The sequence below is a fragment of the Scyliorhinus torazame genome, chromosome 3 (genome assembly GCF_047496885.1).
Source record: "Scyliorhinus torazame isolate Kashiwa2021f chromosome 3, sScyTor2.1, whole genome shotgun sequence".
Lineage (NCBI taxonomy): Eukaryota > Metazoa > Chordata > Chondrichthyes > Carcharhiniformes > Scyliorhinidae > Scyliorhinus > Scyliorhinus torazame.
Window position 1 is genome coordinate 203512266 of NC_092709.1, and position 18659 is coordinate 203530924.

The 18659-nt window shown below is 47.6% G+C and overlaps 1 protein-coding gene across 5 annotated transcripts in view; it reads right to left on the reverse strand.

The window, feature by feature from the left end:
* lnx1 (ligand of numb-protein X 1) overlaps positions 1–18659 on the reverse strand; it is a 351286-nt gene that overhangs the window by 31725 nt on the left and 300902 nt on the right. For all 5 annotated transcript variants that reach the window (XM_072496765.1, XM_072496762.1, XM_072496764.1 and 2 more), the window contains one exon: positions 7225–7456. In XM_072496765.1, coding sequence (XP_072352866.1) covers positions 7225–7456 — 232 coding nt within the window. The remainder of the gene's footprint in view (positions 1–7224; positions 7457–18659) is intronic.

The window sequence follows — 18659 nt, forward strand, 5'->3', positions numbered from 1 at the left end:
GAGGGAGATTAGAAGGAACTTATTTGAGTAAATATTTATTGGAATGTGGAATGCAATGTTAAATCAATGACCGCAGTAACCAAGTGATTGCACAATTCTATAAAGAATAAGTTAGGAGTATGGGAAGAATGCACAAAACATAGGAATGTTCAAAATCAGCATTTGAGAGGAAGTAAATTCAGCATGACTTTTGTAAAACATTCTACGTGTGGAATTTTTCCAAAGAACAGTAGTGTCAGGGTCTGACTGAAAACCAGCATGTTTCTCTCCAGAAACACAGCAGAGTTTACACACAAGATTTTCTGGCACTTAGTGAAGAGAACATCTGGGGGCCGGCTTACGGTGTCATTCTGGTGGGGCCAGGCCTGATTGAGCCGACAAGGTGAGCTCCACAGAGATCAGGGCACCATCTTTAAAGGCCGCCCCGATCTGCATTGAAAATAAGTTCACCCAACCCCCACATACACAGAGGACCACCCCATAAGCATCAGGTGCCTCCCCCCCCCCCCAACCAGGAACTATCCCCTTTCTGCCCAACCCCTCCATGCTATCATGGGGACTTTCCCCTCTTTCCTCCCCCCATGCTGTCATTGTGGCTCTCCTCTCTCCCCCACACCATTACTATGGAGGAGGGTTACCCCCCTGCCAGAGCACACTTGGCAGTGTCCATTTGAATGTCAACTGTAGTGCCAGGTTGGCAGTGCCAGGGAGACCATTCCACTCACCTCTCAGGGGGTGTACTCACCTGCGCAGCCCCGACATAGCCACCACGGCTGGTTCTCATTTTTGAAAACCAGTAGAGATTTGTGCCAGCGTGACATCATGTCAACTGGGTGGGAGGGTAAGGGGTGGGCGGATGTTATGGCGTCAAGTCCGGTAAGTCTATGTTAATATATTGTAATGTCTGGAAATAAAGTTCCTGCTCCCACATCACTCGTGGGTGGCACGGAAGATCTCAAATTGAGATCTCACCAGCAAATTCCATCATGTCCCTCTCATGAGATTTAGCAGCTGTAACGGGATCTGTGCCCATGGCGAAAGGTCCCTTGAAATCCTGCCCTATGTTCCTATCGGTTTCTCGCCTTCATACGATATATTTTTAAAAATGTTTTTTATTGGGTTTTGTACAAGTTATATATATATATATATACAGGAAAACACATAGGATCTCGGAAATATAACTGGACCGGAAGGGGTGGGGGGCTTTCCTTCCCTCTCTTTTATTCTCTCCCTTTTACAGATCATATATCTAGGGTGGAGTGGCACCTGCGTGGTGCCCCCTAATGCTTTTTACATACTTTTGTGCAGTTACCTCAGTATCGGCCATTTCTCGTTTCTCCTTCCCATTTTTCTTTGCGTTCTCTCGCCGTGCTGTGGTTGTTGCCACTGTTTTCTTCCCCTGTGCTTCCCCCCCCCCCGCCATTTTTGTTCTCTTATCTCTTCCCCCTTCTCGCTCTCCATTTTTGTTCTCCCCTTCCCCCCTCCCTCCCACCCCCCCCTTCTTCACCGCAGCCCCCCATTCTTTCTGCTGGGTTTTGCTACCTCACCTTGCTACCTCCTCCCTTCCCCACCCCTCGCCGCCCCCAGGTCCTCCCTCGCTTTCCTCTTTCTGTCTTGTCTGGGCTTTTTATCCCCAGCTACTTATTTATTTATGTGTTGGTCACAAACAGGTCTCGGAACAGTCGGGTGAATGGCTCCCATGTTCTGTGGAAGCCCTCTTCCGACCCACGGGTGGCGAATTTGATTTTCTCCATTTGGAGAGATTCTGAGAGGTCGGACAGCCAGTCTGCAGCTTTGGGTGGTGCTGCTGACCGCCAGCCGAACAGGATTCTACAGCAGGCAATCAGGGAGGCAAAGGCAAGGGCGTCTGCCCTCCTCCCCATGAAGAGATCTGGCTGGTCTGATACCCCGAAGACCGCCACTTTCGGGCATGGCTCCACCCTCATCCCCATCACCTTGGATATTGCCTCGTACAAGGCTATCCAGTATCCAGCAAGTCTGGGGCAAAACCCGAACATCATAGATAATCATAGATAATCATAGAATTTACATATGGGCATTGTTGGCCGGGCTTCCTTGGCATCATTCACATCTGTCCTCCACCTCCGGGAAGAATCTGCGCATTCGGGTTCTGGTCAACTGGGCTCTATGTATCACTTTTAGTTGTGTTAGGTTAAGCCTTGTGCATGTGTAGTAGAGTTGACCCTGTGCAGTACTTCGCTCCAGAATCCCCACCCTATTTTGAATCCCAAGTCTTCCTCCTAATTCCTCCTCATCGTGTCCAGTTCGATGTCGGCCCTCTCGACCAGTCGTTCGTACATGTCACTACAGTTCCCTCTGCCGAGGATGTCTGCATCCAGTAGCTCTTCTAATAGTGTCTGCCATGGTGACCGCGGGTATGTCCTTGTCTCCTGTAGGAAGTTTTTAAGCTGCAGGTATCTGAGTTTGTTGCCTTTAGCTCGTTGGAATCTCTTCATCAGTTCGCCCAGTGTGGTGATCGTCAGTGTATAGATCCCTGAGTGTCAATGTCCCCCCGTCCTGTCTCCACCTTTTGAAGTTGGCATCGGCGAGTGCTGGTGTGAACCTATGGTTATTGCAGATGGGGGTTTTGTCGGACATTTCGGTCAGTCCGAATTGCTGCTGTGCCTTCATGCTCCAGATTTTTGCTCCTGTGTTGGGTTCACAGAGATGGGAGAATTCCAGGCTCCGTCAACCCCACCTTTATAAATAGCTCCCCGGACAACAGGTCCGGGGCAGGTTGGCTGGATTAGAAATCGAAGTGGGTGACCCTGGAAGAACTGAGGAGGATACAAGATGCAGAGGTGGATGGGAGGAAGACCTGCCTTGGGACTCTGGCACTGGGTACAAAATATAAAAATAAAGAATAAAGTGTGAGACATCCCTCCAACTCTCCCCTCCCCCCCCACAAAAAAAAAATTGGGGTCTTTAATAAACTGACATTTTCTGCATAGTATATAACTCTTATGAGATTAGCTAAACAGCATTGATTCTCTCTCTGGAAAGGTATTTTATAAACAGGCAACAATTCCAAACATCAGGATCACTTGGTTCAGGCGGTCATGTTGACAGTCCTAAGGTAGTGGGATGGCATCTTGTGTACCCTCCTTATCTATACAAGTGTTTAGAAAGAACCAGGAAATGACCCCCTGCGTGATGTAAACTAAAAGGCTGAATCTGAGCAGGGTGATGGGAGGGGCAGGAAGAACCATTCTGACATTTTGGGTACCTACGCTATATCCATTGGTCAGAAGGGTTCGAATAGGTGATCAACACTGGGTAAGCTACCAACCCCCAGAAAAAGGGTATATCAACAAGTGCTGATGAACAGGGGGCTGTGCTAGTGAGGTGGCAGTGCTCATCAAGCAGCCGCCTTCGTCTGATGGAAGATGGATAAGAAGTGGAGGAGGAGGAAGACAGAGTTCCCGAACGCTTTGACTGGAGAACAGAATGCTGCCATCACAATCTACTGAGACAGACACACTGTACAAACCTCCCATTCATCAGCTGGGGTCAGTGAACTGTTCTCAACTGTCAGGGATCGTATACGTTTCTGTCCAATTAGTTAGTGCATCGTATCTAAACTGCTACTTCTTAATAAACTATCTTAAAATCACTTACAAATAGTTGACTGCCCATCTTAGGCAACTGTGGCCCCCAAGTGAAAAGGTTTTACACCCCACACATTCTCCAAGCCCCATCCACAATGATCCCTCATGCCCCCCCCAAGCAAATAACAATATGGCTCCTCATGCTCTCATGCCAAACTATGCCCCCCCAAAATGCTCATGTCCCCACATTCCCCATGTCAAGCTATGTTCCATACCCACACCCTGACCCCCTCCCATAACCCATCCCCTAAAAGCACCTCATGTCCACATGTCCACAAGCTAAGTCCCTCATCCAACCCCCATTGTCCCTTATGCACTCCATGCCAAGGTATATCCCCCAAACAATCCCTGTGCCCTGCATGCCCTATGTCATGCTATTAACCAACCACCCTCATATCCCTTTATAGCTTCTATGCCAGCCTGTGTCCCTCCACCCACCTCACATGTCCCTTCAGAGCTCCTACGCCAACTTAGTGCCAACACATGCCCTTTGACCTAACACCTACCATGCAAACTCATCCAGTATCAACAAGGGCAGACCTCAAGACCCAAGCTGAGATGAGATAAAATACAGTTCTCTAAAATAATGTTCTAAGTGTCTATTGCACACTTAACTACACTGAAAGAAACACTCTCTTTCATAAAGAAACCATTTATTACCTTTAAAATCCTTCAGCTCAATAAAGACTTATAAAGACAAACATTTAATTCAAGTGCATAATCCCTAATAACAACGACCGTCGGAAGTCAAACTCCTACATCAAAGAGCCTATAACCACTTTTAGTTGTCAATCAAACTGTGAAATGACAGGCACCCTACTGGAATAATGGATGTTTGTGAAATCAGCCATGCAACATTCAACCTGTAATGGAAGACCTCCGGCTTATGTCAACAAACAGAGTGAAATAGTAAGCAATTTTTAAAAATACTCTAGATATTTTTTTCAAAGATTTAAAAGGCAGGACTTTAAAATTCCTTGATAACTCGCTTTGTCTGGTGCTTTTGACATGTTCCTTGACACTTTTGACAGCTCCCATTGACAGATCCTCTTGAACAGGTGCTACTGACAATTTTGACAGTTAATTTTAACAGGTCTGTTACAGTTCCAAAGAGCTTGAGGGTAATGAGTTGAGCACTTTTTATGCACAATTAACGACGTTTAAGAATTCCAAAGGGCACCTTATCTCCCCCAAAGATGTCCAAGGACCAGATCCAAAGGGGTATCTTAACTCTCCACAAAGTTCAGAACAATGTTTACTATATCTAATCTGCATAATTCAGGTTTCATACTCCCGACACACCAAAATCCCACTTCTGTGGAGGCAATTGATGATTTAGATGGGCAGCTGGTTCTGTAAAACATGCTTGCACAAAATGCACCCATCCCCATGAAAATAGAAAGTGTCATGTTCAGAGGCGGGATTCTGTTATTTACACCACCACAGAGAGACTCTCCATTGGGGTGGAAATCTGGGTCTCTGTTGGCTGCATATAACAGGAGCAGATTCTAATAGACGAAGGTCCCTAACTGGTGACAATTAAGTGATTGGGGTCCCCTTTCAGATAACTGGCTGTGACAGCACTGAGTTAATGATGATGAAGCAGAACATTCCCACTGACCCACATACTGCACCACCCACAAAGCTGCTTTTCTCAACGGCACAGTCACTGATCCACCTTCACCCAAGTATGCAGTGAAGCAGCATAGATGAAATGTAAAGAGTGGAGCATTTAAACCATTTCAGATTGTGACAACTATACATGTCCTTATCTGTCCTTCAGGAATGCTCATGTCTACTCCATCAACACTTAATTCCCACATTGTGGATTGCAACAGCAAGTCTATTTGAAGTCAGCACTGAGTTCAAAATGACCTTGCTGAGTTTGAATCACTTCCTTCTCCTTTTCCTCTACTGGCAAAAATTGGATCTGTCAGGAATAGGGGTAGAACTTCCACATCTGGGTCCCAGGTAACATTTTAAAAGATCCAAAATCCAGTCATTAATGTACGGCTCCAGTATAAAAAGTGCTTCACTCGCACAAGCTCTTAATTCCTATTGCTTGTCTTCTCTGGCACCTTGGTTGCCCTGCCTGAGATTCATTATTGTAACTCTTCAGATGATGAAGGTAAAATGGCTAAACAAATGTGTTACAAGTGTTTCCCGTGTATTTCAAATTAAACTATGATGTGGATTTTCTGGGGTTTGGAAGGACTTTGGAGCCATTTGAAAATGCCGGGCAGAACCTGATTCTAGAATTCCCACTCCAATTCTCAGCATCCCCAATGTTCACTAGGATAGGATAAAAGTGCACATAGGAGGCTTGTACCCTGTACTCTTGATCTGGTCAGTTGCAATGCGGGGATAGGCATAATTATTGTGGAGTGCGACTAGCTTCTCAAGTGTTCGCAGCCCCTCAGAGATGTAGTGAACCATAGCCTGGATTCTGGAATATTTTTTAAAGGCCTCACCCATTCCCCCAATGTCCCTTCTATGCCCCGAACTCAGTGCCAACTCTTGCCCCATCCATGCCCTATGGCCCCCATACCAACCAACTCGTGCCAACCTATGCCACCCCCAACCCCTATAGCCCTTTATAAGCTCTGCCATCTCAATGCCAACTTATGGCTCTTCAATGTTCATCACCATGTATGCATATGCACCCTGTACAGAACCAATAAGCCACATAGTAATAATGGCATGTGTGGAACTGCTCAAAGAGAAATACCCATTCACATTTATTATTTTGAAAAAAGGCCTGCTGTTTCTACAGATCTATAAAAATAATTAAGACAAACCATTAAACTGCAATAACAGGTGTTTCAAACACTTCACACATCATAATCTTTTACAACTAAAATTGAGACAGTGACAAAAGAGATCACAGAAAGAACAACATATTATAACCACTTAAAAATGTCAATCAAGCAGTAAACAGTTCTCTCCATTTGTCAAAGCATCACCAACTGAGATAATCTTTTTCTGTGTTTAGACTCTCAGTCAAGCATATATGCATATGTTATCATTATGCATGAAAACTACAAAAGAAGATTTGTGAATGTTTTTTTTTGCCTGAACAGGTCCACACATACCATTGTTATTTTCGGTCTTATTGGTTCTGTACATACATAATGTATACTGAGTGAATGGGCATGAGCTGGCATGGGGACTACAAGCAGCTATGGGGTTGGGTGGAGGGGGGCATGAGTTGGCATTGTGGGTATAAAGGGGACTTGAGGGTCTGAGGTGGAGGACAAGGTTGTGTGCGAACTGAGACATAATAGCCTTTAATACAACTGGGACCATGGGCAGATTTTAACCAGCTTGCCTCGGCATTCATCCACTCTGTGGTCACTTTCAATTTGCTTCCAGGGGCTGCATTCCAGGCTCTATCCCAAACCCTGCCATTCATGGGTCTTTCTACCAAAGCAGGTCTGGACAGTCAGGAAATTTCCTAACTCAAGTAATTTTCCTCAGTTGCGCCAATCTGGGCCTGTGTATTTCTGGAGTAAATGATTTAACCTGGCAATCAAAGGCAGAAATTAACAGACAAATATTACTGGGTACTATGTGAATACATAATGGACATGCTTACCGAGGCAATCCTAGCCACATATTCCACGATGGTGACCAGTCATCTTCAGGTAAGCTGTTTTGATTGGCATTAAGAGGCATTTGGCTGTTGACATTGTCTTTTTCTGCCACCCTAAGTTCTAAAGCTTTGAAAACAACAGAAGAGGAGGCAGCACTATGCTTTATGATGGACACTGCTTCACTTTGTGTCATACCAGTTAGTTCAATGCCATTTATATCCAACAGAATGTCACCTAAGAGCAAACAGAATATGAAATACTGAAATACATTTCGTAGCTTCCAAATGACATGTAAATCTGCTTCAGAAATCATTCTTTATGGGGATAACAACTTTGTTTTGTTATGCCCTTGACATAGCATAAGCTGCTTCCTTGATGTGCACTCTGACAAAGGAAGGTTCAGACTTGGAGATAGCTTTAACACAATTATTGAGATATTAACAATTTTCCTACTTGGATTCGACGCTACTGTTAATCCTGCTATAGTCACTCAGGCTGACTAACCAGTCTGCTACAATCCACGTGGTGGGAGTGATGCTCAATCAACCCTGTGTCTGTACTCACTGAGAGTCTCCACTGGAAAGAGCCTGAGCATGTGTGATGTGTCCTTTTATATGGGTTGGTGTAATGCCCTCCTGTGGTAGTGTCACCTCTGTGTGTATCTTGACTGCCCATTGGTCGTGTCCTATCTTACTAACCTATTGGTTGACTGTCTGTGTGCCATGTCTCTGGTTTTCCCTCTAGTGTCTAGCTAGGTGTAGTGTATGTACATTAACCCTTTGTGTACTTGAGTATAAGAATTGGCAAGTCATGTTGCAGCTGTATAGAACCTTAGTTAGGCCACACTTGGAGTATAGTGTTCAATTCTGGTCGCCACACTACCAGAAGGATGTGGAGGCTTTAGAGAGGGTGCAGAAGAGATTTACCAGAATGTTGCCTGGTATGGAGGGCATAAGCTATGAGGAGCGATTGAATAAACTCGGTTTGTTCTCACTGGAACGAAGGAGGTTGAGGGGCGACCTGATAGAGGTATACAAAATTATGAGGGGCATAGACAGAGTGGATAGTCAGAGGCTTTTCCCCAGGGTAGAGGGGTCAATTACTAGGGGGCATAGGTTTAAGGTGAGAGGGGCAAAGTTTAGAGTAGATGTACGAGGCAAGTTTTTTACGCAGAGGGTAGTGGGTGCCTGGAACGCACTACCGGAGGAGGTAGTGGAGGCAGGGACGATAGGGACATTTAAGGGGCATCTTGACAAATATATGAATAGGATGGGAATAGAAGGATACGGACCCAGGAAGTGTAGAAGATTGTAGTTTAGTCGGGCAGTATGGTCGGCACGGGCTTGGAGGGCCGAAGGGCCTGTTCCTGTGCTGTACATTTCTTTGTTCTTTGTTCTTTGTACAGTGATGTATATCACCACAAACCTTTCATTCGATATTGCATATGGTGTTTACCAGTACAGAGAAAAATTACAAACTTAATCAGTCCTTTTGGGGTCGTTTTCAATGCTAAACTAACAGTTGTATTCACACACCATGGACTGAATAATATGCTCTGGAGTGTTACACGCCCGCACCAATGTATTATCGAGCATGATGACATCAGGTTACGTTCCCACCATTATACCACTAATTTTGGAAAATGGAGCTGGCAGGCAGGGTTACAAATTGGGAGCTGGACCGCATTATTCGAATTTAATTTTAGTAGGTATTTAAGCTCGTTATTGAGGCAATTGACCTAAATAATTCGTAGTGTTTGTCATAAAATGTTCCCAGAGTCTTTCACGCCAGATAGGGTTTGTTTTTTTATGAGGCAGCTGGTTAGGGCTGGTTTAAAGGTTCCACTGAGCCCTGAGTTTCAGCTTAGCAGCTCAGAGTCCTGTAACTGCTGGAAGTGCCTCATGCAAGAAGCAGAGTTTGCATTTCAAACTTATCTTAATTAGAGCCTTATTCTTCCTGCTGAGGGGTCCATTTAGACCCTGGTCAATGCGCTGGCCTTTAACTTGCCCAAAAATGGGGATTCCGGTCTGAGTGAGAGGTACGACCTTCAGTAGGAAGGAGGGGACGATGAGGAAGAGGATGAAAGTGTGAGGAAGAAGAGCAGACCGGGAGGCCCAGGATGCACTGGTGGTGCATCAAAGTGCCAGAGCTGCTCCAGACTTGGAGGGAGTAGATGGACTTAGCTGAAGTGTAGAAGGACTTATGCAGCTCTCAAGTATGTAAGCAGAGATTGAGCGATTTGCAGATGTCCAAAACAATGTAAGAGCGTGGCTCAGGTTCTCAAGCGCCACAGTCACATTACTTGTAGCATGCTGGCAGGGGAGATTTCCTTCAACTGCAGTGGAGGTCACCTGAAGGCTGTAGGTCTAAGGTCACTTTCATGCTCAATTTCACACAACAGGCTCCTTTCAGGCAACATGTGAGATCTCAGTGGCATAATGCAGCCTGCTATACACCACTGCACCAAGATCTTCACTGTTGCTATGTTTCAAAGTTCAGGGAATTAAATCTCCTTCACACTGATCAAGCAGAGTCAACTGGATAAAACCAGAGGGTTTGCAGCGATTGTAGGTCCAACAGGATACAGGGAGCCATAAAGATACCTGCTAGACAGCCCGGCACCTTTACTAACAGGAAGGGCTCCCACTCATTGAACATCCAGCTGATCTGTGATTATCATTGATGGATCTTACAGGTATTTGCCAGGTACCTTAGCACAGGCCACGACTCCACCATTCGGTGAAATGCACAGGTGCCTGACCTATTCACCAGCCGCACTCACCTGGATGGACAGCTTCCAGGTGACATGGGTTACCCATTGAAGAGATGGCTTATGACACCAGTGAGGGCCCCTGGAACAGATGCAGAGAGGAGATACAATGACAGCCGTAGAAGCACCAGGGCCATCATTGAACAGACCATTGGCCTATTGAAAATGAGGTTAAAATGCCTTGTCAGATCGGGGAGGCATTGCAGTTCACTTCATCACGTGTGTCTCTCAAGTCTGTGTTGTCCTGTGCCCTCCATAACCTCACTATCCAAAGAGTGGATGTCCTTGAGGATGAGGGCACGGCAGATAGGGGCCATTCATCTGAGGATGTGGGTGAGGGTGAGGTGAGGGAACATGGCGATGTTCAAGTGGAAGGCCCTGGATATGATCGCATGCATGGCCGTGACACCAGAGCTACTTTAATAAGCAGACATTTCAATAGTTTACAAAATCCCCACCTCAGAGATTTATTTTATTTATTTTTTGTCAAAAATGTATAGTACCCAATTTATTTTTTCCAATTAAGGGGCAATTTAGCGTGGCCAATCCACCTAGCCTGCACATCTTTTGGGTTGTGGGGACGAAACCCACACAGGCACGAGGAGAATGTGCAAACTCCACACGGACAGTGACCCAGAGCCGGGATCGAACCTGGGACCTCAAAGAACAAAGAAATGTACAGCACAGGAACAGGCCCTTCGGCCCTCCAAGCCCGTGCCGACCATGCAGCCCGACTAAACTACAATCTTCTACACTTCCTGGGTCCGTATCCCTCTATTCCCATCCTATTCATGTATTTGTCAAGATGCCCCTTAAATGTCACTATCGTCCCTGCTTCCACCACCTCCTCCGGTAGCGAGTTCCAGGCACCCACTACCTTCTGCGTAAAAAACTTGCCTCGTACATCTACTCTAAACCTTGCCCCTCTCACCTTAAACCTATGCCCCCTAGTAATTGACCCCTCTACCCTGGGGAAAAGCCTCTGACTATCCACTCTGTCTATGCCCCTCATAATTTTGTATACCTCTATCAGGTCTCCCCTCAATCTCCTTCGTTCCAGTGAGAACAAACCGAGTTTATTCAACCGCTCCTCATAGCTAATGCCCTCCATACCAGGCAACATTCTGGTAAATCTCTTCTGCACCCTCTCTAAAGCCTCCACATCCTTCTGGTAGTGTGGCGACCAGAATTGAACACTATACTCCAAGTGTGGCCTAACTAAGGTTCTATACAGCTGTGACATGACTTGCCAATTCTTATACTCAATGCCCCGGCCAATGAAGGCAAGCATGCCGTATGCCTTCTTGACTACCTTCTCCACCTGTGTTGCCCCTTTCAATGACCTGTGGACCTGTACTCCTAGATCTCTTTGACTTTCAATACTCTTGAGGGTTCTACCATTCACTGTATATTCCCTACCTGCATTAGACCTTCCAAAATGCATTACCTCACATTTGTCCGGATTAAACTCCATCTGCCATCTCTCCGCCCAAGTCTCCAAACAATCTAAATCCTGCTGTATCCTCCGACAGTCCTCATCGCTATCCGCAATTCCACCAACCTTTGTGTCGTCTGCCACCTCGGCGCCACGAGGCAGCAGGGCTAACCCACTGCGCCACCGTGCTGCCCCCCACCTCAGAGATGCGTGTGCGGCACGTGTTCAAACCTCTTCCCTGTGCAATGTGCGACTCATGTTATCGTCCTGTCAACACACTTACTCTGCCCAAATACTGACAGTCGAAACATCCTGCCCTGCATCAAAGTGTTTAAAGTTATCCTCTATCTCCATAAAGATGTTCCACAGCCAAAACATATTTTTAAAAACCTCTGCATGAGGGCAATGAGGTCAGGATTTATTTACAGACTTATTATGGCACTTAACATTCAAAGGTACCCATGTGCACCTCTTGGTGACAACTATGGAGCTTTTTTGATGCGTTTCCGAGTACTCCGGCACAGTGCGGTCCCCTCACTTTCAGCTGTACTGGACAGAGGCTGATCTGGATGACACTGGTGGGCATTCTCTGGGGCTGTGGCCTTGAGCGGCCCACCACATCAGAAGACTCTGACAGATTGGCAGGTGGGTTCTGTGGCTTGGCACTGCATGAGGATTGTGTCAATCGTGGATGGTCGAGGGCGACACTGTTCCCATCAGAAGTGCTCAGAGGTGTGCTTCCAGATGGTGGCAGCTGGTGCTCATCCTCGGCCATGAGGAACGTTTGGTCCTCCCCGCCTTTCCATGAGGTCCCAGGAATAGGATCTGTGCCAATGCTCCAAGCCGCCGATTGCCTTGGCTCTGGACTCCTGAGCTCAGAGTCAGGGCGATGGAATGCAGGTCAGAGCACATAAACATGATTGCGTCTGCAATACGCTGGATTTTCCTCTCCAGGACAGTTGCCAGTCTGTCTGTGCAGGAAGACCGATGCTCTGAAGAATGGGTGATAACAGTGCACAGAACTTGGATGGATAATTCCACTGTTTGGGGAAGAGCACACAATATCTCTGGTATGTCCGCCAAACCTTCATGAACCTTGCACTGGACATCCAGCATCTGCCACCTCATGGAAGGCTCCAGAGCTCATCATCCAACTTGGAATCAGTCTCTGGATCGCTCCACTGACTACCCGCAGCCTGCTCCACCACACTCTCTGGCAGCTGCACCAATCCGTGCATGCCCTCCCCGAGGTGTCTGCATCGGTGCTGGTGCTTGGGACAGAGTATGTGACTCTACATCCTCCGAGAGTTCCTCTCCTTCTTCAGAGGGGAGTGATGGCCCATCATCTAGAGGGTAGCCAGCAGAAGAGGCTTCACCTGCTACAGCGAGACAGAAGTAAGGGGATTAATGATTATCACAAAGCTTTCGACAACTGCACAAAGTCACAAAACTCAGCAACATGAGTCATGTGCAACATGAGAATGAGACTCTGCAGGCACCACAAACACTTGTAGCAACATCTAATGCTTCCGAGTATGGGGGTTTCCTGGATTTCAGCTCTGAAACAAGATTTTTGACTTTCTTGCATCATACCAAACCCCCATTCACTTTCCACTTGCCCCATCCCCCTTTTGTATCAGTTTCTGCCACCTGCCATCTTACAACACCCATATCTTCCTCTAATCCTGCCTCTGCCAATGGACCTGGATGACCCAGACATAATCAAAACCTTCTCCTCAAATGGAGTCAGTACAAAAAGATTTGGCATGTCTCCTCTTGACTGGCCTTATTCACGGGCATCACTTCTCCTGCAAATAAGTATGCCATCGCAATCACTCGCACTGTTATAGTTTATTTGATGGCATGGCGCCAATGCATTATTAGTGGAATACCTGGCAGCCTAGTTTCTGAGCACCTTCCTCACCTATACAGGCTACCAAACCCTCACCCTCCAACTGGACCGAATCGATAAGTGCACACTGACATTGGTGCTAATACATAGAACATAGAACTGTACAGCACAGTACAGGCCCTGCGGCCCACGATGTTGTGCCGAACTAGTCTGAAACTAAGATCAAATCAACCTACTCCCAATCATTTTAGTGCACTCCATATGCCCATCAATAACCGCTTGAAAGTTCCTAAAGTGTCCGACTCCACTACCATAGCTGGGAGTGCGTTCCACGCCCCAACCACTCTCTGAGTAAAGAACCTCCTCTGACATCCCTCCTATATCTTCCACCATGAACCTTATAGTTATGCCCCCTTGTAACAGCTACATTCACCCGAGGAAAAAGTCACTGAACGTCCACTCTATCTATCCCTCTTATCATCTTATACACCTCAATTAAGTCACCTCTCATCCTCCTTCGCTCCAATGAGAAAAGCCCTAGCTCCCTCAACCTTTCCTCATAAGACCTACCCTCCAATCCAGGCAGTATCCTGGTAAATCTCCTTTGCACCCTTTCCAATGCTTCCACATCCTTCATATAATGAGGTGACCAGAACTGCACACAATACTCCAACTGTAGTCTAACCAAGGTCTTGTACAGTTGCAGCTTAACCTCACGGCTCTTAAACTCAATCCCCCTGTTAATAAACGCTAACACACGATAGGCTTCCTTCACGGCTCTATCCACTTGGCTGGCAACTTTCAGAGATCTATGGACATGAAATCCGAGATCTCTCTCCTCCTCCACATTCTTCAGAACCCTGCCGTTAACCCTGTAATCCGCATTCAAATTTGTCCGACCAAAATGAATCACCTCACACTTATCAGGGTTAGACTCCATCTCCACTTTTCAGCCCAGCTCTGCATCCTATCAATGTCTTTTCGCAGCCTACAACAGCCCTCCACCTCATCCACTACTCCACCAATCCTGGTGTCATCAGCAAATTTACTAACCCAACCTTCAACTCCATCATCCAAGTCATTGATAAAAATCCCAAATAGCAGAGGACCCAGCACTGATTCCTGTGGTACACCGCTGGTAAGTGGGCTCCAGGATGAAAATTTACCATCCACCACCACGCTCTGTCTTCCATGTGATATGCAGTTACTTATCCAATCAGCCAAATTTCCCTCTATGCCACACCTCCTTACTTTCTTTTTAAAAAAAATGATTTTATTCAAAATTTTCAATAATTTTTACAAACCATTACAAAAGAAAATATAATGCAAAGAGAACAAAACAATATGCCAACAAAAACAACTTAACGGCCTGTTCTGTGCTGTACTGTTCTATGTTCTATAATCTAACAAGTTAACAATTTAACAAACAAAACAAGGTGGGCCATTTGCCCCTTACAAATAAAATGAAATCAACCCCCCCTCTTGATTGCTGCTGCTGCCGACCTCCATCTAACGTTCCGTGAGAAAGGCAAGGAACGGTTGCCACTGCCTGGGGAACCCCTGCAAGGACCCTCGCACGGCAAACTTCATCTTCTCCAACCTGAGAAACCCCGCCATGTCACTGACCCAAGCCTCTACGCTTGGGGGCTTCGCGTCCACATTAACAAGAGCCTTCTCCGGGCTACCAAGGAGGCAAAGGCCAGAGCTCCGGCCTCTTTCGACTCCTGCACTCCCGGATCATCCGATACCCCAAATATCGCTATCCCCCAGCTCGGTTTTACCCGAGTGTCCAAGACCTTGGACATAGCCTTTGCAAAGTCTTTCCAAAATTCCGTAAGTGCCGGGCATGTCCAAAACATATGGGCATGGTTCGCTGGGCTCCCTGAACATCTCACACATCTGTCCTCTACCTCAAAGAACTTACTCATTCTCGCCCCTGTCATATGCGCCCTGTGCACCACTTTAAACTGAATCAGGGTCAGCCTGGCGCAAGATGAGGAGGAATTGACCCTCTCCAGGGCGTCAGCTCACAGGCCCTCATCCAGCTCCTCATCCAGCTCCTCCTCCCACTTGCCCTTCAGCTCCTCCACCGAGGCCTCCAAGGCCTCCAGCAGCTCCTGGTATATGTCCGATGCTTTGCCATCCCCCACCCACATGCCCGAGACTACCCTGTCCTCTATCCTCCGGGCGGGTAGCAGCGGGAATTCCCCCACCTGCTTTTTCACAAACGCCCGAACCTGCATGTACTTAAAAGTGTTCCCCCGGGCGCAACCCAAATTTCTCCTCTAGTGCCCTCAGACTGGCAAAAGTCCCATCGATAAACAAGTCCCCCATCCTTTTGATTCCCGCCCTGTGCCAGCTTAGGAACCCGCCGTCTATCCTACCTGGAACAAACCCCCTATGCCGTCTCCACTACCCCCAAATCCCCAGTGTCGCTGCCACCACCGGGCTCGTGGTATACCGTTTCGGCGGAAACGGCAACGGTGCCGTCACCAGCGCCCCCAGGCTAGTATCTGTACAGGACGCCGCTTCCAACCGTTTCCACGCCGTCCCCTCTCCCTCCATTACCCATTTCCGAATCATAGACACATTCGCTGCCCAGTAATAGCTGCACACGTTTGGCAGCGCCAACGCACCCCACCCCCGACTGCGCTCCAAAAACAGTCTCTTAACCCGCGGGGTCTTATTTGCCCACAGAAATCCCGTAATACTCCTTTTTACCCGCTTGAAAAAGGACTTGGGGATGAGAATGGGCAGGTACTGGAAGACGAACAAGAACCTCGGGAGGACCGTCATCTTTTTAGACTGCACCCTGCCCGCCAGGGAGAGTGGCAGCATGTCCCATCTCCTAAAGTCCTCCTCCACCTGATCCACCAGCCGTGCTAAGTTGAGCTTGTGCAAGACCCCCCAGCTCTTGGCCACCTGGATGCCCAAATACCGAAAGCTCCCCTCCACCATCTTGAGCGGTAGCTCTCCCAACCTCTTCTCCTGGCCCCTCGCATACACCACAAAAAGCTCACTTTTTCCCACATTTAGCTTGTATCCCGAGAAGTCTCCAAACGCCCTAAGTATCCGCATGACCTCCCCCATCCCCTCCACCGGATCTGTAATGTACAGAAGCAGGTCATCCTCATACAGTGAAACACGGTGCTCCTTCCCCTACCCCCGTATCAACCCCCTCCAGTTTCAGGACTCCCTCAATGCCATGGCCAGCGGCTCAATCGCCAGGGCAAACAGTAGGGGGGACAAGGGGCACCCCTGCCTCGTTCCACGATACAGTCTAAAGTACCCCGACCGCCGCCGGTTCATTGAAACACTCGCTACCGGGGCCTGATACAACAATTTGACCCACCCTATGAATTCTTCCCCAAACCCAAATCTGCCTAACAACCCCCACAGGTACTCCCACTGTATCCGGTCAAAGGCTTTCTCCACGTCCATTGCCGCTACCACTTCTGCGTCCTCACCCTCTGAGGGCATCATGATCACATTCAGAAGCCTCCGCACATTCGTATTCAGCTGCCTGACCTTCACAAACTCCATCTGATCCTCATGAATCACTCCTGGGACAAGATCCTGGCCAACTGCTTGGCATCCACATTAAGGAGCGAAATCGGCCTATAGGAGCCGCATTGCAGCGGGTCCTTATCACGCTTGAGGATAAGCGATATCAGAGCCTGCAACATCGTCGGGGGAAGGATCCCCTTTTCCTTAGCCTCGTTAAAAGTTCTCAACAGCAACGGGCCCAACTGCTCCGAGAATTTCCTACAGAACTCTACAGGAAACCCATCGGCCCCGGTACCTTGCCCTCCTGCATACTCCCCAACCCCTTAATTAGTTCCTCCATCTCAATCGGGGCCCCCAATCCCTCTACCCGCCCTTCCTCCACCTTTGAAAACCTCAGCTGGCCCAGGAACTGCCTCATCCCCTCCCCTCCCTCCGGGGGTTCAGACTCGTATAATTTACCATAAAAGTCCTTGAAGACCTCATTTAGCTTAGCTGAGCTCAGCACCATGTTCCCCCACATCTCTAATTCCCCCAATCTCCTTAGCTGCCTCCCTCTTCCGCAGCTGATGCGCCATTATCCGACTTGCCTTCTCCCCATACTCATACACTGCTCCCTGTACCTTCCTCAACTGGGCCTCGGCCTTCCCCGTGGTTAGCAAGTCAAACTCCGTTTGGAGGCTCCGGCGCTCCTTCAGCAGCCCCTCCTCGGGGGATTCCGCATACCTCCTATCCACCTTCAGTATCTCCCCCACCAACCTCTCCCTCTCCATCCTCTCCCTCTTCTCCCTGATTGAGATTAGCTCCCCACCGATCACTGCCTTCAGCGCCTCTCAGACCACACTCACCGAAACCTCCCCATTATCATTGGCCTCCACATATCTTTGGATGCACCTCCGGACCCGCCCACAGACCTCCTCGTCCGCCAGTAGTCCCACATCCATGCGCCACAACGGGCGTTGGCCTCTCTCCTCCCCCATCCCCAGCTCCACCCAATTTGTGCAATCGATAGACAATCATAAACTCATACCTAAGAGATGAATGAAGCACCCATAGTAATTCAGGCATTGTTGTAGAACATAAACAAAATATCATTCTCTCTTTTCAGGTAACCCTGAAAGGCATGGACCTCTGTGCTGCTCCATGTTTATGCTTGGCAAGGTACTGCAGTGGTTTGCCATTGCCTTCCGTAGATGCCTGACCAGAACCTCTCCTGCACTTACCACCTAATAATAATAATAACCTTTTATTGTCACAAGTATGAAGTTACTGTGAAAAGTCCTTGTCGCTACATTCCAGCGCCTGTTTGGGTAAGCTGGTACGGGAATAGAACCCGCGCCGCTGGCCTTTTTCTGCATCACAAACCAGCTGTCTAGCCCACTGAGCTAAACCAGCCATATTGGAAGGATTTACAGGTTGATAATTAAACTGCTTGGCCACGTTAAGAACGCACCTTCTGTGGCCTTCCAAGTCCTGAAGTGGGGCTTGAACTGGTTGGACTCAACTCTGGCTCAGAGGTAAGCAACCTACTGCACCATGAAACCTCCTTAAATCCCATTAAACTTTACATTTTTGGATTGGAAATTCTCATAATATTGCTGGGTGTTAATCTGAGCAAAAATAAGGAAAAGGATAGGCCTATCCAATGCAGAGATTATTATTTTGGGTTATATTAATTAATGGGAAATCTGATAAATCTAGGAGACGGAATATTATTAGGAAGACTTATGGAGTATAAAAGTAGGGAAGTCTTGCGACATTGCACTCGCGAGGCCACACCTGGAGTACTGTGCATAGTATTGGCCTCCTTACTTAAGTTGGGGTATATTTGTGTTGGCAGCAGCTCAGACCAGGTTCACTAGGTTGATTCCTGGGA